The sequence below is a fragment of the Populus alba genome, chromosome 11 (assembly GCF_005239225.2).
Source record: "Populus alba chromosome 11, ASM523922v2, whole genome shotgun sequence".
NCBI classification, from domain to species: domain Eukaryota; kingdom Viridiplantae; phylum Streptophyta; class Magnoliopsida; order Malpighiales; family Salicaceae; genus Populus; species Populus alba.
In genome coordinates, this window is record NC_133294.1 from 2,411,740 (window position 1) to 2,435,606 (window position 23,867).

The following is a 23,867-nucleotide window of genomic DNA, read 5'->3' on the forward strand; positions in this document are numbered from 1 at the left end:
CCCCAAAGGCTCACTACGTGACTTCATCATAATCGAACTCCATAGTGGTGGATTGGCCGGACATTTTGGCTATGACAAGACATTTGCCATAGTTGCTGATCGGTTCTACTGGCCTCGAATGCGTAAAGATGTGCACAAAGTGGTTGATAGGTGCAGGATTTGTCAACTAAACAAAGGAACCAAAAACCAAGCCGGACTCTACACACCCCTCCCAATCCCAGACCACCCATGGCAACATATTAGCATGGATTTTGTTCTCGGATTGCCCAGGACTGTGCGACAAAATGATTCAGTTATGGTAGTAGTTGATAGATTCTCAAAAATGGCTCATTTCATCCCCTGCAACAAGACCTTTGATGCATCCAAAGTAGCAGTTTTATTCTTACAAGAGGTGATCAGACTACATGGTGTACCCCTCTCCATTGTGTCTGACAGAGATGTCAAATTTGTTAGCTATTTTTGGAAGACTTTATGGTCCAAAATGGGGACAAAGTTAAAGTTTTCCAGCGCATTCCACCCGCAGACAGATGGCCAGACTGAAGTCCTCAACAGAAGTTTGGGAAACCTGCTACGTTGCCTCATTGCAGATCATGCAACCAGCTGGGACCTTGTGCTCCCACAAGCAGAGTTTGCTATTAATAATTCTGTTAATAGATCTACAGGACACACACCATTTGAAGCAGTATATGGGAGACGACCCTACACCCCCATGGATCTCAAACCACTACCCTTGCCTCCAAGACCAAGTGAAGCTGGCTTGGATTTTTCAGAATACATAAGAGATGTTCATACAGAGGTCAAAAGACGTCTGTCACTTAATACTGAAGCATACGCCGCCTCTGCCAATGTTAGGCGCAAGGACAAACAATTTCACAGTGGTGACATGGTGCTGGTTCGTCTCAAACCAGAAAGATTTCCTTCAGGAAGTTTCTCTAAACTACACGCACGTCGTGCGGGTCCTTTTCGTATTCTTAAGAAATTAGGCAACAATGCCTATGTCATAGACCTACCTTCTGAATTTGGCATTAGTCCAGTTTTCAACATTGAAGACATTACTGCCTTTAAAAGTGATGAAGATGTTTCAAGTCATACTTCCAGAACAGAGGAAATGCCAGCGTACCTCCCTAAAGTCTCTACAACCACCACACCACAAGAGGACATTGCCTCAATCATGGATCACCAGTTCGTTTCTACGCGTCGCGGGGGATATTACAAATTTTTGGTCCACTGGCGACATCGACCCCTATCCGACTCTGCATGGGTCAAAGGTACTGAGCTTCAGCGTCTGCACCCAGAATTGTTTACTGCCTATGTTCACCATAACTTGCCAGAGGCAAGTTCTTCAGAGGAGTTAGCAATTGATGCAAATCAGGAGGAGACAGAGGAAGGAACCTTGTAACACACAAAGACTACTGGAAGACAGAAACATGGGAAACCAAGGAACCGTGAAAGCTTACTAGCTGTAGTTATTATTTCTTAGTCTAGCTGTAGTTATTATTTTAGTTAGCTGGCAGTTTCCTAGTTAGACTAGGATTAGAGTTCAATTACGTATTAGATTATAATTCATTAAATAGAGGGTATTTAAGAGGGGAACATAACATAAGAAATGACAGTTTTTGTAATCAAGCAATTTGCTATTCTTAAATACAAATTCAGGAGTGATTCCTCTACAAAGAGATTCTGCATTAGTTTATTGTTTTCATTGTAAGCAACGAGAGGTTGCAGCAGAGAGCAATTACACCAGAGGGCTTTGTCAAATATTTGTTTTTCTTAGATTACCTCTATAATTTCCTTAATACCTCAAATGAGTAATTGTATTCTACCCTTGAGAAAAGAAAAATTGTTTTCTCACCAAAGTGCAGAAAACTTGATTCCTTAATACACATGCAACGGTTTTTAATTTCATAAATATCCAAGTATTGGAAGGGAAATGATTACTATCTCCGTGTGAAATTTTCGGTTGGTCTATTTTTTGACTGCTTAATTTCTATGGAAAAAAGGGATTGGTCCCCCATCTTTTCAGAAAAATGTGGAAATTTCAAATACTCTGCAAAGACTCGTGGAAGACATGTGACATTGCCTTCCACAATAAAGACAATAGACTCGTTCACATGGAACTAGTTGTTTGGTTTGAAGACTTGTTAATATGAATATTCTTGGAGAAACGCAGAATTGTTGGTCCACTTCCTCAGAAAAGAAATCAGAACGACAAGAATGCCCACAGCAGTGTTTGAAATTCAAAACCAAAATTATTTTATCGGAATATAAGCTCACCATATTAGATCATGAAAAATTAAACCAAAATTTTGAAATTTTGACTTGATAATTTTTAAAATTATAGGTCATTTCTTCTTTTACTTCTACCTAAACAATATTAGTAATCAAATAAATTAAATGATATAATCTTTGGACACCCTAGTATATCCCCTAGCAACATTAAATATTGTTTAATAAACTTACTCTACATGTCTCCTTAATTAGCCCATCCTATGCCTTTAATGTTTCACATATTTTTCAAAGCTAGCTTGTAGTGTAGGATGCCTTTAATGTTTCACATATTTTCCAAGCTAACTTGTAGCAACATTAAATATTAATTAATAATCACAAAAAGAATGCTACAAGTGAAATGATGACTTTGGATGCTGCCATTGGCTGATACAAAAGTCATTTGGTTTGAAGACTCTGTCGCTAGGAACTCCTTGTTTGGTTTGAAGACTTGGCGACCTGAATTAATATTCATGGAGAAACACAAAATTGCCTGTCCAATTCCTCAGAAACAATTAATGGAACTACGTACAAGATGACACACAGCAGAGTTGAAAATTCAAAACATGGAATAAATGGAGTCTTTGGTCAATGGCGAAGTCTCCCCGAGTATTTTAAGTCCAATTTTGTACATATAATTCAGTTCAGTCCCTTTTTCTCAAATTTATTCACAATTGCATCCTCTTTTCTCTTTCTCTCTCTCGAATGTATGTTCTCGAAAAGGCTCATCAATCCAGGAGTCTAAAGTTAGCCATGTTTAAATCTTTTCAAATCTGAATTCTGTAACTAACAAGCACATCTCAAGGCATCTGATATACATCACTTGAAAACGTAATGGAGCAATAAGATTAATACTTCTCTTCTTATCAATTCTTCATCGAAATATTTAAAAATACTTTCCCTATTTTTCACATAGAATTTTATAGGAATATATAGAAGCTCACCATATTAGATCATGAAAAAATAAACAAAGATTTTGAAACTTTTACTTGGTAATTATTGAAATTAAAGGTCGTTTTCCTTTCTTCCTTTTTTATTTGTTTACCTACATAATCATTAGTAATCAAATAAATTAATTATATGATGTAATCTTTGACCATCCTAGTATATACTATAGTCACACCAAGTATTAAGAACCCATATTACTCTCCATGTCTCCTTAATTAGCCCATCCTATGCCTTTGAGGTTTCACATAATTGTCGAAGCTACGTTGTAGTATAGTTTTGCATTTTTCTACTCGTATGTCACATGCTCTCAATTTTTGTCTTTTGTTTGCAAGGTCACATATACATGTTGTATCCTGAGATTTAACACAAAGCCTGCTTTACCTCGTTCCTATGATAAAAGTTCTTTCTAATATACTTGTGAGTGCTCCATAATTTCTATTTTTCTTTAAGCTTGTCATAATGAAATCTATTCACAGGTTACCATATATACTTTACATTTCGAGCCATGCTAACATTCCTAAAACTTGTTTGCATTTGTCACAAAGCATGCATGGTAGAAATTACACATTCTTTATTTTCCGAATAACAGAGGCATAAATTCCCAGAACTGTATCAAGACAAAATTCTTTGATTAAAGCTCAACAAAAGTGTGACAATTCATTGAAGTTCAATTAAGTTAATTCAAATTTCTCTTATTTATTTAAAAAATACTATCATCATTTGAATTTATTTTTTTTCATTAACGGAAAAAAATTTGGTCCAGCCAACAATAGCCATATTATTTTATAATCAAGATTGCAGTGTTGGAAATTCAAAACCAAAATTATTTTATAATCAAATAAAAACTTTGAAATTTCGACATAATAATTGTTAAAAATAGAGATCATTTTCTTCTTCTCATTTTTGTCTACCCACACAATCTTTAATAATCAAATAAATTAAATGATGTAATCGTTGACCACTCCCGTATATATATCCTCGATCCAGCCGCATTGAATACTAATAACCTATGCCTTCAAGGCTTCACTCATTTCTTGTCTTCTTTTTTTTTTTTTTTTATGATCCTGGGTGTCCGGGCCAGTTTACGCGCACCACAACTAATCCCAGGACCTACTGAATATCCTGTAAGCTCAGTAAGCAGGTAAGGCACCACGGGGATGACAAGCTGATACTCTTAAAGATCGAACCCAGGATATTCGTAAAAGCAAGCCTTGTAGTGGACCAATGGACTAAACCCTCAAATATCTCATTTCTTGTCTTTTGTATATACATGTATAGGTTAGTAAGTGTCTAGAACCAAAGCTAACATTAAGAGACGTATGTTGATTTACTTTGTAGTTTTTGAAAGGTAATATCTATTTGTTATTTTAAAGCTTATGAATTTCTCGTCAATAATTAACTCCAGCTCTTATGTGAATACGTGAATGAGGTGTTTGAGATTATAGCAGTAATTATTTTTTAAAATATTTTTTATATTAAAATATATTAAAATAATTTTTTTAAAAAAAATTATTAATATTAACACATCAATTTAAAAATATTTAAAAATTTTAAAACAAAAACAATTCAAATTTTAGCTAACGGCTAAGCAAACTGTATGCAAACGTTTTAAGTTATGTGCATGGATTTCTATAAAATTGAATTAATCATTCTAAATTAAATACAGGATCTCTATAAAATATCATTTTAATTTACAGATTGACCATTGCAATGAGATCAGAAGGAATGGCAGAGATTTTATTTTCTAATAAATCTGCATATGAGTTTCCGCTTTTCCTAACATGAACAAAAAGCATTTCCTGGAGCTTCACTGGTTTGTTCTGACCAGCACATTTCTTTCTCATGATGATGAAAGACGGACCGGTTCAGGAGTTGATACAGCCCTAGACTAAGGTTAAGGGTACTTGAGCGAGTTGATCTAAAAGTTGTCAAGTTAACCCATATTATAATTTAAAAAAACCCTTAAAACAATATCCTTTCAAGATTTTTTTTTATTTAAATAAACAATGTCATTTTGGTATAAAAATTAAAAACAAACCCTACCAAATCAAATTTCAAGTCAGCAAGTCGCCGAATCAATTCAATCGAGTAAGAATATGGATTGGCCCCAAAGGGTTTGCTGGAGTTTGAAAACTAAAAGAACGAACTTTTTTAAGAAACTTGAGCTAAAAGCCCAACAACCAAATAGATAATATATCACTGGAGTTTCCCAGTTCCCTCAAGCCTCATAATTAATGCAAATGCAATCCCCTTGGAGTTATTTTGTCATACAATTCTTCCCATCACAAGAGGTATAATTTCATAAAGGAAATAAACAAGAGATCCTTGATTCAAACACAATTTAATAATTCAGAAATGCTACAAATACAATGCTTACAACAATCATCCTCATCAAAGTAAAACTACCAGAAGTGAAAACAACGATTCTCAGAGAGAAATTAACTTCAAAATAAATAAAAACTGATTGTCCAATCAACAATAAATTTATATTTATTGTGTCCATAACAAATACAGACAACAACTATATTTATTGTTTTAATCCGAGGAAGAAGGGGCTGCAAAATAAGAAAGTGAACATGATGTAGATGGCTTGCTATCTGTCAAGCGGCTCATACATGCTGTAAGGACCATAGAAGTAGCAATATTGGCAAAACGTTGGCAATGGTAGTTTGACCTATGGCCGATGTTTTAGCTGCAAAAATATCAGAAAATTGCATGTGATTAGAGCATTTTATCATAACTGAATTAAATTTGGAAGCAGTTAAATTTTTCCATATTTGTTAACATATTCTGTAATGATTACTGCAGTACCTATTTTGGCCGCGGTACTGGCTCTTGGTGGCACTGCATCTGCTGTTGCTTGTGGTGGCGGTGGAAGGACTGAAAGATCATAGAAAGCGTCCTTTTCATATCGAAAGTGACAGCTAGGTGAAATCACCCTCCCTCCTTGCCTCTTATAACAGCATGTTGGAATCAATTTGATAGCTTGATTCAGGCAACCGCTGCATTGCTGCTGAGTCAAATCAGGAGTGCACTGTACAAGTGCATATATTGTTTGAAAGTTTGGGGCAGCTATTTGATCCATTGCATACTTGTAACTAGAATTCCCTGCTGCTGCTTCATCTCTCAGCCTATCTAACAAGGTCATCCGTGACTGATTGAACCCGACTACATCAGAGACATTAACTCGAACATCATACACCCAAAAACGAGGTCCTTCTTCCAAGAGATTAAATATAGAGCGGTTTGTGTAGCGCACCATACAATCATCTAACCCTCCAATTGCCTCCACAAAGTTTGGACAGAGTCTTACCAGGGAATCACTAGCATTTCTTATGCAACTGCGGCAGGCACCAGGACTGATATCCGGTCTACACAGTGCAATTGAATAGACTGTGTCCGCGTCTTGGCCGTTGGAAAAGTTGTAAAAGCCATTGTTTATTTCAGTGTTGGTGTAGATAGAGGTGAGGAGTTGATTGAGATTTGCCTGGTAAGTACTGTTCGTGGTGTAGTTGCCCTTTCCTACACATTCTTTATATAACAGCACAGGCTGGGCTGCTGGCTGCTGTGCCTTAGCTAGAGCCAGAACTTTCACGAACAGAAGACAGAGAGAAAAAAGCAATCTGGAAGAAGCCATCGGTTTTTAATTGTGCCTGCCTCTGAATCTGGTACAGTGATATGAAATGATCTTCCTAATTATTGAACATCTGGGAATTATTCAAAATAAATCTGGCTTGTGCATACAAGAATATTGGTAGTCTTCAAACTAAAAAGTCTCAATAAGTTAGTCTTAAATATATGGCGGTATCCTCACCGAATTTGACAGACTTCGGAAAAAAAAAAAAAAAAAAGAATATTAACATAGAAGCTCAAGACAAAATTGATTTAAATTAAATAGTAAAACCAATATTATTCAAGAACTAAAAATAATCATGCCAATTTTACATGCTTTATTTAATTTTATAAGATTTTAATTTAATTATCATTTTAACTTACAATTAAGGGCCTTCCGGATATAAAAAGTGGATTCAATAATATTTTCTTGAATGTGAGGTGAGAGGGCTTTGTCAAATATTTATTTTTCTTAGGCTACCTCTATAATTTCCTTAATACCTCAAATGAGTTATTGTTTTCTCACCAAAGTTGAGAAAACTTGATTCCTTAATACACATGCAACGGTTTTTAATTTCATAATTATCCAAGTAGTGGAAGGGAAATGATTACTATCTCCGTGTGAAATTTTCGGTTGGTCTCTTTTTTGACTGCTTAATTTCTATGGAAAAAATGGATTGGTCCCCCATCTTTTCAGAAAAAAGTGGAAATTTCAAATACTCTGCAAAGACTCGTGGAAGACATGTGGCATTGCCTTCCACAATAAAGACAATAGACTCGTTCACATGGAACTAGTTGTTTGGTTTGAAGACTTGTTAATATGAATATTCTTGGAGAAACGCAGAATTGTTGGTCCACTTCCTCAGAAAAGAAATCAGAACGACAAGAATGCCCACAGCAGTGTTTGAAATTCAAAACCAAAATTATTGTATCGGAATATATATAAGCTCAACATGTTAGATCATGAAAAATTAAACCAAAATTTTGAAATTTTGACTTTATAATTTTTAAAATTATAGGTCATTTCTTCTTTTACTTCTACCTAAACAATATTAGTAATCAAATAAATTAAATGATATATAATCTTTGGCCACCCTAGTATATCCTCTAGCAACATTAAATATTGGTCAATGGTGGAGTATCCCTTAGTAAATAAGTCTAATTTCGTACATATAATTCAGTTCAGTCCTTTATCTCAAATTTATTCACATTTGGATCCTCTGTTTTTTTTCTCTCTCTCAATACATATTCTTGAAAAAGTTAAAAAATAATTTCCTTTTGTTCACTGAAAATTTTACCGGAATAGAAGCTCCCCATATTAGATCTTGAAAAATTAAACCAAAATTTTGAGATTTTTCCTTCATAATTTCTAAACTTGAAGGTATTTAGATGCGATAGTTTAACTCGGGTCAATATAATATATTATTATTATTATATTTTAAAAAAATGTTATTCAATAATTTATTATATCAATATTTTAAAAAAATATTATCTAATATACATATCTTTTAGTTCATGATTACTTTTATTATTATTATTGTAAACACTTTAGTATTCCAATGTTGTATGGGTAAATGATTTAGCAAAAGTTAAGGGGGAGAGAGAGATCATATCGAACTAGCATGACAATAATTTTTTTTTTATTTCTTATAATAGACTTGAAATTTTTATATTATATTTTCTAATATTTGTTTTTAGTTGATAACAAGAAAAAAACAGGTGGAAAAGAACCTATATGAGATAATGTGTTGTCAATGTGGCATCATAGTGCCAAGCAGCATGAAACATTCCTAGATAACAAGTAACTTTTTAAAAAGTTACTGTAAGTACTTTTTTTATGTAATTTAATTATTATTTAAAATTAAAATCAATTTATTATTACATTTAATTTTCTTGTAGGAGAATTATAAAAAGAAGATGATTTCAAGATATGAAACTGATTGGAAAAATCATCTTTCATTTGATGGAGTAGCTTGGTTTGTGATTGTAAGAGTTACAAAAGGTGGAATATATGGTGCGCTTGCTATACCGAAATCCATGGTTAGTACGAGTACTTCATCACAATCCTATACAATGGAGTCAACACCTAATTGTTCATCAATTCAGGCATTGAAAGAGCAAATAAAGGCAAGAGAAGGTCATATTTTATCACTACAACAAGAGATGACTTCCGTCAAAAAATTTCTTAGTAACATGGGATACCAAGCTTAGGCATCAAATATGGACCAAGGTATGTCGACACCTATGGCTTCATCTATGCCGTCACATGTGGCTCTGCAGATGACGATATCTATGTATCCCCTGTCTATACCAGAATATCGATCTATATCTCGACCACCATATACTAGTCTCATCTTATGATGGATTGTCCTGGTTCGTTTCCACCACCACCTCCATGATAAAACATATTTATTAAATTGTGACTTATCTATATTGATGTAAGTTTAATAGGATTTTGAAATTTATTATGAAATTCATTTTTATATGACTTATTATTGTTGATAAAATAATTTCTTGTAAACCCCAAGAAAAATACATAAATAAAAGTGAAGGAATTCATGCATATGGTTAAATAAAAAATAGGAATTCAGAAATTTTTTAATATGAATTTATGGGTGAAATAATTCAAGATATTATAATGAACCCGGTATTGTTGAGGGTTGGATTTAATTGAAGAGAAAAAAAATACACTTAAAGGAAAAAGGGGGCCTAAATGCAAATAAGGGAAAATATAGAGTATAAATACTCTCTCCTCACCAAAACAAAATCTGCAGGAACCATAAGGAGAGAAGATAGGGAGTTTTATACCCATTCTTGACAAATCAAGAGAAAAACACTAACATTTCAAGAGCCCATCCAAGATTTAGAGCTTATAGATAGGATAAACACTTGAGAGCAAAGGATTACCAAGAAATTTAACAAGAAGAAAAGAAAGGAGGGAGTTGAAAATCTTTAACTGGTTGAACATGATCTTAAAAAAAAATCATTTTAAAATTTGATAAAGAATTGATGTCTTTATATTGAATCATAGGTTAGGGTTATTAGACATAAATTGGAGAACAAGTACTTATTGTTGAGATTAAGTTAATTTATGTTTGTGGTATGTAGTTTATGAAAGTATTGTGTGAAGGGGAGAGGGGGACAAATCTGGACAGACTTGTCTCCTGAATTTCGGTGAGATTTTGGATAGGAGGATAAGGGAATTAGGATTGGATTCCTTATAGAAATTTTAGATTTGAATGTTAGCTAACCAAGGAAACTGGTCTTGCTCAATTTGAAGATGTAGAACTCTAGATATGGGTTATCAACCGAAACTGAGTCGTGACTAATTATGTAGGGCAGTAGGACTGATTAGTTGATGAGCAATTTTGACTATCTTGGAGGCAGAACTGGGTTCTCTTTCCTTCAGAGAACTAGTAGCCTCGTGTCTTAGCTTTCTAATGAGATGAATCTCACTTAAAATGAAGTTTTAGAACTTTAGATATAGTTAAAAATCTGATGAGTGTTCAAACAGTAACAATTCAAAATCAGACAGTAACAGTTAAAAATTGGACAGTAACAGTTCAAAGTCAGACAGTAACAGTTCAAAGTCAGATGGTGTCAGATAGGAACAGTTGGAAATTGGACAGTAACAGTTCAAAGTCAGACAATAAAGGTTCAAAGTCAGACAGTTACAGTTAAAAGTCAAATAGTAACGGTTCAAAGTCAAACAGTAACAGCTGGAAATTGGACAGTAACATTTCAAAGTCAGACAGTAACATTTCAAAGTCAGACACTAACAGTTCAAAGTCAAACAATAATGGTTCAAAGTCAGACAGTAACAGTTGGAAAATTAGATAGTAACAATAGACTTTCACGTGAATACTATAAATAAGAATATAAAAGAATTAAGTCATACGAACACTTACACATTGAGATACTGACTCTGATAATATACATGATATATGTATGTATGTTATTATAAGGAAATGAAAATGCATAGAAAGTAACATATGAGCAATGGATGAATATGAATTCTCTATAATATCGGCTTGAAGGAATCATAACTAAAAAACTTCCTTGTGATTCAGGAGGAGCAACCAGGATTGGATCTTCTGTTAGGGGAGTTTGCGAGACAGGCGCAGCAGGTGCGTGATTTTCCTCCTATTTGCACTTATATAATTTAAAATTTGTCTGGTGAATGCAATTACAATAAATGTCGTGTTCAATGTAAATAAAATCTAGCGTAAATACAAGATTAGCTTCTGCTAATGGCATCCGTGATAGGATTGCCGGGAGATGATTTACAAGATTAGCTTCGGCTAATGGCATCCGTGATAGGATCGCCAGGAAATGGATTACAGGGTTAGACCTTACAAGGTCACCCAGTTCATGCAAGTAAATAAGATTATTCAATTAAGAATATGCAAATGAGTGTTTATTGGGTTTAAAAGATTTGCAAGCAAAATATAAGTTCTCTGTTAGAATTCTTATGGTTCGATAGAAAGTTAATACCTCATTCGTATTTATTACATTAGCATACATATATTCTTTATCAACATAATGATATATTTATTTATGTAACAAGTCCATCAAACATCTAGGAAGATCATTAGTTTAGGACTCTACTTTGTGAAGCTTATGTAAATATTTAATTTTTAAAAAAGGGAATTAACGTGTTTATGTAGTATACTTTTGTGTAAACCTTGATGTATTAATAAAAGTTCAGCTTAGCATTTAGTATTTTAGTTATCTTGTAACTAACCCTTTTGAAATATTTAGGAACACTTATTATGTTGTAAATACTTTCTTTGCATATTAGTATTCCTTTTCTCTTAAAATTTATGATATGATGTTTGGACTATGTTCATATTGATCTTACTTGCAGGATTAGGATATATATATATATATTGTGTGGAATTATGAGGTTTGATATAAGGTCCGGAATTATGGGACCTTGTGATGATGGGTTGATTGAGTAAATTGATAGTAGTCGATAACTTGGGATGTCCTAAATGCAAAAGAAACACTGCCGAATTTTTGAAAAAAAAAATCACCCTCAAATAAAGAGGATATGTTGTGATATTTTAACGTTGATTGAGTCGTACAGTCGGACTGTTACATTTCTAGTATTAATTTATGTTCTTTATATATTCATTCATAATTTTTGAAATATCCACGAATAATATAAGAAATTCAATAAATGGAAAAAAATAATTTTAAAAATTCATGTTTTAAAAAATATTTATTCGACAAATCAGCAACAGATCAACAATAAAATTTCCATTTCTGATTTGCAACCAACAAAATTGTAGTTGCTAATGAACAATGAAATATTCGTTGCTTATTTATCCAAACAACAATGAAATTTCAGCAAAAATCAGCAATTGATAATCCGTTGCTAAAAAAATAGCATATATTACTTGCATCTGATATTATTGATTGCTAAACCAAAAAATTTTAGCTTTATTTGCAATGGACTAGATAGTTGCTAATAAACCTTTTTTTTTTTTTAGTAGTGGGATTGTAACACCTCATCCTTCCCTTTAGAGGATGTTAAAACATGGAAATTCTACAATAATTACACATTGCAATAGAATATGAGTTTTGTATCTTCTTATCATGGTATTTTTGTGTGTCTATTTATACACATAATCATGCTCCTTTATTTATAAGTAATTCTATTGAAAATTTGAAAAAGTTTACTTTATAAGTGGACATATTAAGTTATCAGCTATCTCATCCATTTCACAATCATTATCACGACATAATCCATTTGTCTTAGACTTTATTCCATATCATTTCAACCAAAAGTCAATCCCAAACTTATGTAAACATATTTCATTCATCATGTCTATTTCACAAGAACTTAAATATAAATAGATGTTAAGAAAGAAAATATATCAAATCGCATATACCTATTAACTTGAATTACATAGAAAGAGAAGGAAAAATATAAACACATATCTTAAGCTTTTCTTTTTATCATACACATGATATGCTAGATTACTAAGTCTCTAATTAAATTCTTTTATTACATATATATGCATTTTATTTTATTTGAATTGAAATTGATATCTAGTATAAAACATGAGTATTTGATTTATACACACCATGAAAATTTATGCGAAGATATATATATATATCGACTTGTATAATAATATTTTACTTAAGAATTTCATTCCATAAATCCGATCATAGATAGAACAATGTCATTAAGGAAGAAGATATAATAAAAAGAGCTTTTTCAGTTTAGTTTACAAAAAATTTTACATGTACAACAAAAATTATGAATCCTGAAGTTTGCCTACAACCTATCTTCTTGACCTGCCAATACGCCAAGGTCCTGCAACAAAGATTTATTAAGCATAAGTTTATATTTCAAACATAATTTTTCTTCTAAGTATGTATGATGATGAGGGTACTCATCCTTTTTATCCAATCATATAGAAGATTTCACGAACAATAATTACACTTATATAATAATACTACATTGAGGTATTCGTGATCAACCTATCATTGACCCTAAAAATATCCTACAATTCAATTTATCTTCATTTTCAGGGTAACTTGGGCAATAAAACAATGTTTAATTACACATTCATAAACACAACCAGAAAATACTTAACCCCCAACAATTTGCGAGGACTTCACAACATTGGGTTTGCCTCGGCAAAACCATCTTCATCCCACGGAGTTCTACACAATTTGGGAAAAACACTCGCAACATTGAAGTTTCACATATTATGAAGGCAACTCCAACACATTAATTTTTTAAAATCTTCAGAAAAAATCACAACATTAATTATCACATGTTATGAAAATAACTCAACTACATTAGCTCCTAAAAGGCTTCAGAAACAATCATTTCAATGGCTTTCATAAATTGTGAAAGCAATCCAAACACATTGGTTTTCAAAAATTTCGGAAACAACCACAACATTGGATTTCATACCTTGCATAAGCAATTCAATCACATTGATTTCTAAAAACTTTGAAAATGATCCCAACATTGATTTTCACATATTGTGAAAGCAACTTAATCACATTGGTTTTTAAAAACTTCGGAAATGACCTTAACATTGGCTTTCAATATTGCGAAAGTAACTCAATCATATTGGTTTTCCAAAAACTTCAAAAACAATCTCAACATTGGTTTTCACATATTGCGAAAGCAACTCAATCACATTGGTTTCTGAAAACTTTAAAAACAATCTTAACATTGGCTTTTGTTCATTATGAAAGCAACTCAAACACATTTGTTGTACATTCACCATTTACGATTAATCTATAATCTTTTCATGCTCAGCATTTATGATTCCAGTGGAAAAGTTTAAATCAACATCATAAGTTGTAAGTGAGACTTTACTTACCTTCTTCTTCAGTCGAGTGAGCTCCACTGATAGAAGATCTTGTCCATGGTGTTCCTCATGGACCATAAGAATACTTTCTGTTAGTACATTCTTTAAAATCTACATACTTATTCTTTGTAAATAAAAACTTCTTTTAAACTTCATAGTTAGACTCATTATATCCAACAATATATGACAATACACTAGAACACTGTTTAGTGTTTCTCTCCCCACTAGAGTTGAAGAACTCGGGTTTAAATGGGGCTTGTTTCTTTAGTAAGCTAAGACACAAATACATAACTTTGGTGAAGGTTAAACTTAAATTTATCAAAATACATTGGCATACAAGTCTATCCTGTAACATATAACCTAACATTTCTCTAGTGTTTTATCCATATTTGGAGTTCTATAACTCTAAATGGGGTAAGATTTGTTTCCTGCAAAAGCTAACATCACTAACCACATTTTACATTAAGACATGTAAAATTTTAAATGTTTAAAATCTCATGAATGATTATTGCTATGAAAACGACATGTTTTTATACAATGGTGATAAAAAGATTGAAGAAAATGCTTAAAAATGATTGGTTGTTTGTTAGACCTACAAACCAGGAATTTTGACATTATTGCTAGCTAAATGGTGAACAGAAATTGGACTAGTTAAAGACAGAATTTGGGATGTTACCCTCATGAAAGTTGTATATTAGGGCATTAGCTTTTCGATGGGACTAGATTTGCTCAAATCAGAGTTATAAAACTCTCTATATAGATAAAAACCTGAAGACATGTCAGGCTAGGAACTACTGGATAAAATTTACATCAAACCTTGAACTGAAATTTGAGATTAACAACAGAAAAAAATTTGGGATACATAGATATCTTCATGTTATTTTAAACACTTGTTTAAAATAAACACAATAGTTTATTACATGATCATAAACACTTGTTATTTTAACATGCATACACAAATCAACATAGTTAAAGCAGAGATTTGTAGTAATTTGGTGAGTGCCTTAGTAAGGGAAGCTCCTCTACTATTTATATAAGTTAGGGCATTGTACATATGTTATGGTGTGACCTATTACACATGATAAAACTATACAAGAGGAAACATAATATTTTTTATTTTACAACACATCACATAACACACCCCCTCAAGCTGATGGTAGGGTATTCATGTGAAGCTTGGAACGTAGAGAAGCAAAACCAGAGGAAGCAAGTAGCTATGTAAGAACATCGACTAATTGATCTTTGGAGGAGATTAAGCGAATGTGAATCTCCTTATTAGCCACTCGATCATGAACAAAATGATAATCGACCTCAACATGCTTCATATGAGCATGAAATATCGGATTAACAGACAGGTAAGTAGCACCCAAATTATCACACCAGATAGTAATAGCAGAACTAGGAGAGAAATGTAAATCTGTCAAAAGATAGCGAAGCCAAAGAACCTCATCAGTACCATTAGCTAAGGCCTTATACTCTGCTTTAGTGAAGGATCGAGCAACAATGTGTAGCTTGCCAAATTTCTATGAAATGGGAGTGGTGCCAAGAAATACAATATATCCACCCATGGATTTTCGATCATCAATACTGTCGGCCCAATCAGCATCAGTAAAACCATAGAGAGACAAAGCAGAGTCACGAGTAAGGTGGAGACCAAAAGAAGATGTACCTTTTAAGTATTGTGGGATACGCTTAACAGCGGCCCAATGGCCTTCGGTAGGAGCATGCATAAACTGACATATTTTATTCACAGCATAATAGATATCTGGTCAAGTAAAGGTGAGATACTGAAGAGCACCAATAATTTGACGGAAGCGAGTGGGATCCGAAAACAACTCAGTAAACTGCAGATCAAGTTTGGAAATAGACGTTGGTGTATCAACAGGTTTACACGATGACATACCCGCATGACTCAAAATATTAAGAACATACTTATGTTGACTAAGCACAAGAACCATATTGGTGGGAGCGACTTCAATTCCTAAAAAATAATGGGCACGACCCAAATCATGAAGTTTAAACTCCAAACTCAGTAAGGTAATGAGGCGATGGATTAATTTAGAGTTATTACCGGTAATTAAGATGTCATCCACGTAGACAAGTTAGTAACAAATATCATTGTTCACATTCAGAATAAATAAGGAGGTATCCACCTTTGAAGCCCGAAAACCAATAGTCAAAAGGAAATCACTCAGTTGCATGTACTAGGCCAGCGATGCTTGTTTTAAGCCATAAAGAGATTTGTAAAGGCAACAGACATGAGTGGGCAAAGCAGAGTTAACAAAGTCTAGAGGTTGCTGCAAGTAAATAACCTCGTGAAGTGAGTCATTGAGGAAGGCATTATGAACATCAAGTTGTCGAATTTGCCATCCTTTTGAGACTACAACCATGAGAACTAATCGAACAGTAGTTGGTTTAACAATAGGACTGAAGGTTTTTAAATAATCTATACCTTCATGTTGGGTGAACCCTCGCGCAACCAAGCAAGCCTTGTACTAGTCAATAGTCCCATCCGTGCGACACTAGATTTTATACACCCATCGGTAACCAACAATGTTCATAGATGGATCAAATGACACCAATGACCAAGTGGCATTGGCATGCAAGGCTACAATTTCATCCTTCATGGCAGTATGCAAACACAAGTACTGGTCAGCTTCCTTAAAACTTAGAGGCTCAAGAGTATAGGGTGACATTACCTATGAAGCTAAAATGGGCGGAGAGGAAGCAGAAACAAAGCTGATGTTGGTAGTCTTCGGCTGTCAAGGACGCATCACCATGGGATGTTGCCGAATGGGTGGCGGAGCAGAAGGATGGGGGGAGGAAGTCTCTTATGGAAGAGAATATGTGGAGAGATCCACACATAAGTCTAGACCGGGTAGGGACTGAGCAGAGTACTTAGATGGAGAAGAAAGTGCTAATGACAAGGTTGGAGAGGTTGCAGCAGAGGGTGAATCTGATAAAGATACAACTGGCACCGCAGAACCTGAACCTATAAAATGATCAAGAGACATATAGATGAAGATGATGGTGAGGGGACCAACATGTTAGTGGGAAGGGAAGGTAGAGCTGAGACTAGTTGAGACGGAGAAAATATAAGGGAGGGTAGGCTGGAGACAGTGGTAGGCGGATAGGAGGATGGAGATGGGAGGACATACTCAATAAAAGGGAAAACTTGTTTATGAAATTGAACGTGACGGGAAATATAGATGCAGTCAAACAACAAATCAAGAAAACGATAGCCTAGATGAGATGAACTATAGCCTAAGAACACACATGGAGTGGAGCGATAATCTAGCTTATGAGCATTGTAAGGATGAAAAAAAGAAAAGTAGAGACATCCAAAAGTACATAAAAAGCATAATCAGGTGTCTAATGAAACAAACATTCAAAGGGAGATTTGTTGCTTAAAACCAAGGTTGGCATACGATTAATAAGATAAACCGAGGTTTTAAATGCATGATTCCATAATTTTAAAGGTGCCTTACATTGGCTTAGAAGAGTAAGACCGATTTCAACAATATAGCGATGACGACGCTCAACAATACTATTCTATTCATGAGTACGTGGACATATGAGACAATGAGTGTATAAATTTAATCTACATGTCTCTGTAATAAGCCCATCCTATGCCTTTAATGTTTCACATAATTTTCAAAGCTAACTTGTAGTGCAGGATGCCTTTAATGTTTCACATATTTTTCAAAGCTAACTTGTAGCAACATTAAATATTAATTAATAATCACAAAAAGAATGCTATAAGTGAAATGATGACTTTTGATGCTGCTATTGGCATTGCAATTTTGTTAAAGGAAAACCTCTGTATGAAAAAAAAAATCTTTTTGTTAAAGCAATTTTGATGCTGTCATAGGCATTACAGAACCTCACTTTCTCTTTGTGATTTTTATTGGGTTAAAGTTGGAATGTTTTTTTGGTAACTGTGAATTAATGTCCAGCCAGCTTACAAATATTTAAATTGACGAACAAACAAGTTTTTATTCATCCTTAGTTTTTTGACATTTAAACTAATAATTTTTAAAAATTAAATTCAGAATTTGATCAATAAGTTATACATAACTTCATCAGTTAAGTTATACTAAAATTAAAGTTGGATTCCTTTTAGTTTCATGCATGATGGTGGGAAATGGTGATTTGTGGAAGACATGAACACATTGACTGATACAAAAGTCATTTGGTTTGAAGACTCGGTCGCTAGGAACTCCTTGTTTGGTTTGAAGATTTGGTGACCTGAATTAATATTCATAGAGAAACACAAAATTGCCTGTACAATTCCTCAGAAAAGTTGGAACTACAAGATGACCCACAGCAGAGTTGAAAATTCAAAACATGGAATAAATGGAGTCTCTGGTCAATGGCGAAGTCTCCCCTTGTATTTTAAGTCCAATTTTGTACATATAATTCAGTTCAGTCCCCTTTTCTCAAATTTATTCACAATTGGATCCTCGTTTCTCTCTCAAGGCATCTGATATACATCACTTGAAAACGTAATGGAGCAATAAGATTAATACATCTCTTCTTATAAATTCTTCATGGAAATATTCAAAAATACTTTCCCTATTTTTCACATAGAATTTTATCGGAATAGAAGCTCACCATATTAGATCATAAAAAATTAAACAAAGATTTTGAAACTTTTACTTGGTAATTATTGAAATTAAAGGACGTTTTCCTTTTTTCCATTTTATTTGTTTACCTAAAAAATCATTAGTAATCAAATAAATTAATTATATGATGTAATCTTTGACCATCCTAGTATATTCAATAGTCACATTAAATATTAAGAACCATAGTACTCTACATGTCTCCTTAATTAACCCATCCTATGCCTTTCATGTTCCACATATTTGTCAAAGCTACGTTGTAGTATAGGTTTGCATTTTTCTACTCGTAAGTCACATGCTCTCAATTTTTGTCTTTTGTTTGCAAGGTCGCATATACATATATAGGTTGTATCCTGAGATTTAGCAAGTGTCTGGCACAAAAGTTGTTTTACCTCGTTAATATACTTGCGAGTCCTTATAGTAGAAAGAACGAAATATTAGTCGAAACATGGCAACATTTAGGAGGACTAAAAGGATACGTGAAGAGTTAAAGCTAAAAAATGTTCAAGTACATATTTTTGAGTTATTATATCCCTTGTAAAAAAAAAAAAAAAAAATTAACATGCCATCATAAAATAATGCCCCATATCGTAAAGGGACATAATAACAAAAGTTAAAATAAAATTACAGCTTTAACTCGAAATATGAAGTCTGAATCCCCTGTTCTATTATAATCAGTCAAAAGGAAAATATTTGTTGATTTGGAAAACCAAATAGCCACATTCCGTTATTTTCATGGAGCCTTTTCTTTTGAAAGAGGGTGGCAAACGAGGAATAGACAATTAATGTGGAATAGTCAAGTTCTTGGAATGTTCAATACGGGCAACAAAAGTGTCAGAGCAGTAGATATGGGCCCAGATCGTAGGGTCTGCTGATCAATGGGTTTTATACATTTACTTGAATTACTCGCATTTCTTGCTATTAGAATGATGTAATGCCACGTAATTGTTGTTTGAGGCTCCCATAGTTAATGTTATGCTTCCCACTCACAATCTCCAGAGCCATGCATATAATGTATAAAGAAGGTGTAAAGATGATAGAGTCCAATAAAAGAATAGGACATTGCATCAAAAAGAGATAAAAAAAAACTAAGCAAGAGGCTTATATGCAAGTTAACAATTTATTGTACAAAAGATCAAATATGGTATAAGAGAGACCACACATGAAAAGGAAAGGAGAGAAATGGCCAAAGAACCATGATAACAAAAAGATAGCAGCCCTAAAAAGAGTGAGCAAAAATGAAATGGCTACTTGAAGAGCCAAATCTTAAAAAAAGATGTTCCGCTAGAGAATTGTGATAGCAGCCACAAAAGAAGAATATGCCTAGAAGTAGCCATGTTCAGACAAAGACAATAATTGAAAAAATAATAATAAGATACTATTAACTAGCCATAATGAAATTAAGTAGTGACTACATAAAGATATAAGAGAGATCTTCTCAATATAAAGATAAAAGATCCATAAAATAGTGGTAATATGATCATACTACAATGAGACAATGGCCATAAAATAATAATAATAATAATAGTAAGTGCATGTCAAGGGAAATGGTAACAAGAACAAAAGTTTGTAAGCATCAACAACATAACTTTTAAAATTAAAAAAATAGTTCATCAATGATTTTTATGTAAAGAATAAACATATATAATATAGCAGACATACTCCATACTTTAATATTAAATTAAAACATTGTTGATAAAAAGGATATTAATTACACCGAGAAACCAATCACTAAAAGGTTAAGTCTAATGACTAATAATATTTTTAATATTTGGAGGATTATCACAGATTGCTAGAAGATGTTCAATGACTAATGAATTTTTTAATATTTGTGAGGGATTATGACATATTGCTAGACGATACACTTGATTTTCAATTATAAATTAATCAATAGTTGAATTGATAATAAATTAAATTATTTAAGTTATTTAATTTTATTTAATTAAAATTAAAATTTATATTTAAGTCAACATATTAAGAACCTAATGGGTCACACATATTAAGAATCATTAGTCAGAAATTAAATTGGGATGATTTAATTAAGTATGACTTGATTAAAATATATTTTAAAAATTAAGGATTAAAATATAATTAATTATAAAAGGATTATATTTCTAGACCCAGATAAATCAAGCAAGGACTTGATTGAGTTAATTTCTAAAAAATTTCTGAATTAATACATAAATTTTTTTTAGGGGGGCCAAATTGATATTTTGTTAATTTATAGGGTTTTTCAAACTTCTTTAGAAATAGTAAGTTATGCCTCATATTTTTTTAAAGAGTTGTTGTTTGTTATACAAAAAAAAAACTACGTAAACACAAAATTAGAGTTAACATTCTAGGCATAACAATCCCTCTCGTCTAAATGAAAATTTATAAGATTTCTTGGTTTATGTGGATTATCGTTAAAAGCTAGAAAATTAGACAAATTATATTTTGTTACAACTTAATTTTTAAAAATTATTCAAAGCTAAAAAAGATTAAAACTTTAAATAATAAGTCTCCAAATAACTTTAAATCTGTTTAACGAGATTTTAATAACTCTAAAATAATTTTATTTATAATTTTTACTACATATATGATATTCAAAAACCCAACGCATGCTTCCAAGATTCCTTTTCTCCTTTAAATATTTCTAACAGAGAACAGTTATGCTCTTGGAAATCTCAGATATACGTGGTGTATTGCGTTGAGAAAAACGCTTGTGCAGATCACCACCGAAACATCATATGCTGAGTCCATATATGTCACGACCCGAATCCCGGGTCCGTGACCGGCAACGCAGGAGCGGTGTCGAAAGGACACCTCACCTACGCTAAGCCTCAGAACAGACATATCAAAAGAACAATTTGTTCAAAAATACGCAGCGGCTCATAATATTCAGAAATATTATATTATTCAAATACTGATGAAACCGAACGATAATTATTAAAACAAAAATAATAATTCATAATACTCATTACATTGTCAAAATCCAAATTTAATTTAACCAAGGTAACAGTGGAGCATCTAAGATATCAAATCAAAACTGAAAGGAAAACCTCGCGAACAAGCAAGGCATACCGACCAGAACTAAAGAAGCGGAAACACTCAACAAAGTTCCAGAAACTAAGAACCTGAAATAATATTAAAAATGAGAGGTGAGTTCAACCAACTCAGTGAGGGAATAACATTTAATATACATTTTAGATATTTCAGATATTAATAAGTTGTAAGATGATTTATCTTAATATACATATACATATACATATACATATACATATACTTACTAAACATATTATCATAACGTAACATATAGTTATCATAACGTAACATATTATTATAACGTAGTGGATTACATGTCAGAGATCAGATGACACCCGAAGGTGACCAGATGACACCTGAAGGTGACCAGATGACACCCGTCGGTGACTAGATGACACCCGTCGGTGACCACTGTGGGATGATCAATCGCCACAGGCTGATGCCTCTCTCACCAGCTAGGTAACAGAATACTATGTGCACACAGGCTAACTATTCTCCGTTAGCATGGAGTACTGACAAGTCCCATATCAAGGCATAACAAATATTCACATAATCATCAAAGAAACGTATATCATATCAAATAGAATTTACTTTAACAGATTGCGAGTGAAAATTCAATAATAAATTAGTACTCGGAAAATAAAGCAACATATATAAATATTCAAGAAATTTACTAGTTGTACTCATTGTATAATCAACATACATATTTATTTATATTATATGCATATTAAAGATTATTCCACTCACCCGGAAAATACTGAACTAAAGGAATGTCAGACAAAAGACCCGAAAATCCGATTAAGGATCGTTAGGAGAACCTACAATAAATATATGAAATATACTCAAAAACAGATCAAACAAAAGATCCCAAAGCATAAAATAAACCGGGCTTAATCTCCCAAGTTTAGGGACTAAAACGACAATTTTCCAAAACAGGGACCAAAACTTAATTTTACCCAATTTTGAGGACCGAACTGTAAATATATAACCATACTGAAATTTATCCATAAATAATCCTCAATTCTGTCCAGGATATATCATTATGCTCCAAGGACCATTCTGGAACTTTACCAAATTTTTAGGGTCAAATTATACTTTTTGTCAAATTGGAGGACCAAACTGAAAATATCATATCTTCCTAATTATACTGGAATATTACCCTTAAATCATCCTCAGTTCTGTTCAGAACCTCAATTTATGTCCCAGGGACCAATCTGTAAAATTTCCAAAGTTTGGGGACTAAACTGCAATTTCTGCAAATTGAGGGACCAAACTGAATTTTCGTCATCTTCAACCTCAAACCCAGAATTTCAACAGATCACCTACTGTTATCCCCTGATTTCTAACACAATTTCACCATTTAAACAAAATCATAACTCAAAATCATTATCCTTCAATTTAATCTCTCAAAATCAACTAATTAATCAAATACCCACAATAATCAACTCCTAACCTTCAAATTAATTCATCAATTAACTCAAAATACAAACTTCAAAACTCTACAATTAATCAAAACCGAAATTTAACATATTATACACTTAAAACCATAAATCTTACCTTTTTACTTATTTCCTCTACTTCTCTTCTCCTTTTCCCCTTATTTTCCCTTATTTTCTCTTCTTCTTCTTCTTCCTCCCTTCTCTCTTACGGTTTGTTCTTCCAATATTCAGATCCCTCTTTTTTTTTTTTTTTTTCTTATTTATATTTATCAACCATTGGTCAATTACCACACTACCCCTCAATCATTTATACCCTCTCTTTAAGCCTCCAAGGGCTTTATTGTATTTTCCAATCTTTTCAATTTTCAAAACATTACAATATAAATCACATTAATTATTCTAGATTTGTCTACCGACTGAATTGATCAGCCAAGAAAAGACAATAGTATTATTACGGGTCCATTGTAAAAGATGTGTGTAATCAACTGTTGGTTTGGGAATACAACCATTTATAAAGCCCAATTTGTGTTTGCCTCAAGTGCCATAAGCATGGCACGAGACCATGTGAGCTATTGTCACCATCCAACAATTCCACACAAGAATGGAACCTAGATTAA

General features: G+C 32.9%; 1 protein-coding gene and 1 long non-coding RNA gene across 2 annotated transcripts; both read right to left on the reverse strand.

The window, feature by feature from the left end:
• Positions 1-5,542: 5,542 nt before the first annotated feature.
• LOC118031916 (cysteine-rich repeat secretory protein 38) lies at positions 5,543-6,988 on the reverse strand. The gene is made up of 2 exons (XM_035036429.2): positions 6,025-6,988; positions 5,543-5,905 (listed from the first exon to the last, which is right to left on the reverse strand). The coding sequence occupies exons 1-2, from the start codon at positions 6,848-6,850 to the stop codon at positions 5,823-5,825; spliced, it is 909 nt and encodes a 302-aa protein (XP_034892320.1). The 5' UTR covers positions 6,851-6,988; the 3' UTR covers positions 5,543-5,822.
• Positions 6,989-21,928: 14,940 nt separating this feature from the next.
• Positions 21,929-23,624, reverse strand: LOC140956116 (uncharacterized). The gene is made up of 3 exons (XR_012171158.1): positions 23,369-23,624; positions 22,210-22,629; positions 21,929-22,167 (listed from the first exon to the last, which is right to left on the reverse strand). It is a non-coding gene; the product is annotated as an uncharacterized lncRNA (long non-coding RNA).
• Between the last annotated feature and the right edge of the window lie 243 nt (positions 23,625-23,867).

Coding starts and splice junctions, on each gene's coding strand:
- LOC118031916 (XM_035036429.2), bottom strand. CDS start 6,850: ATGGCTTCTTCCAGATTGCTTTTTTCTCTCTGTCTTCTGTTCGTGAAA. Junction 5,906..6,024: donor CAGTACCGCGGCCAAAATAG/GTACTGCAGTAA, acceptor ATATTTTTGCAG/CTAAAACATCGGCCATAGGT.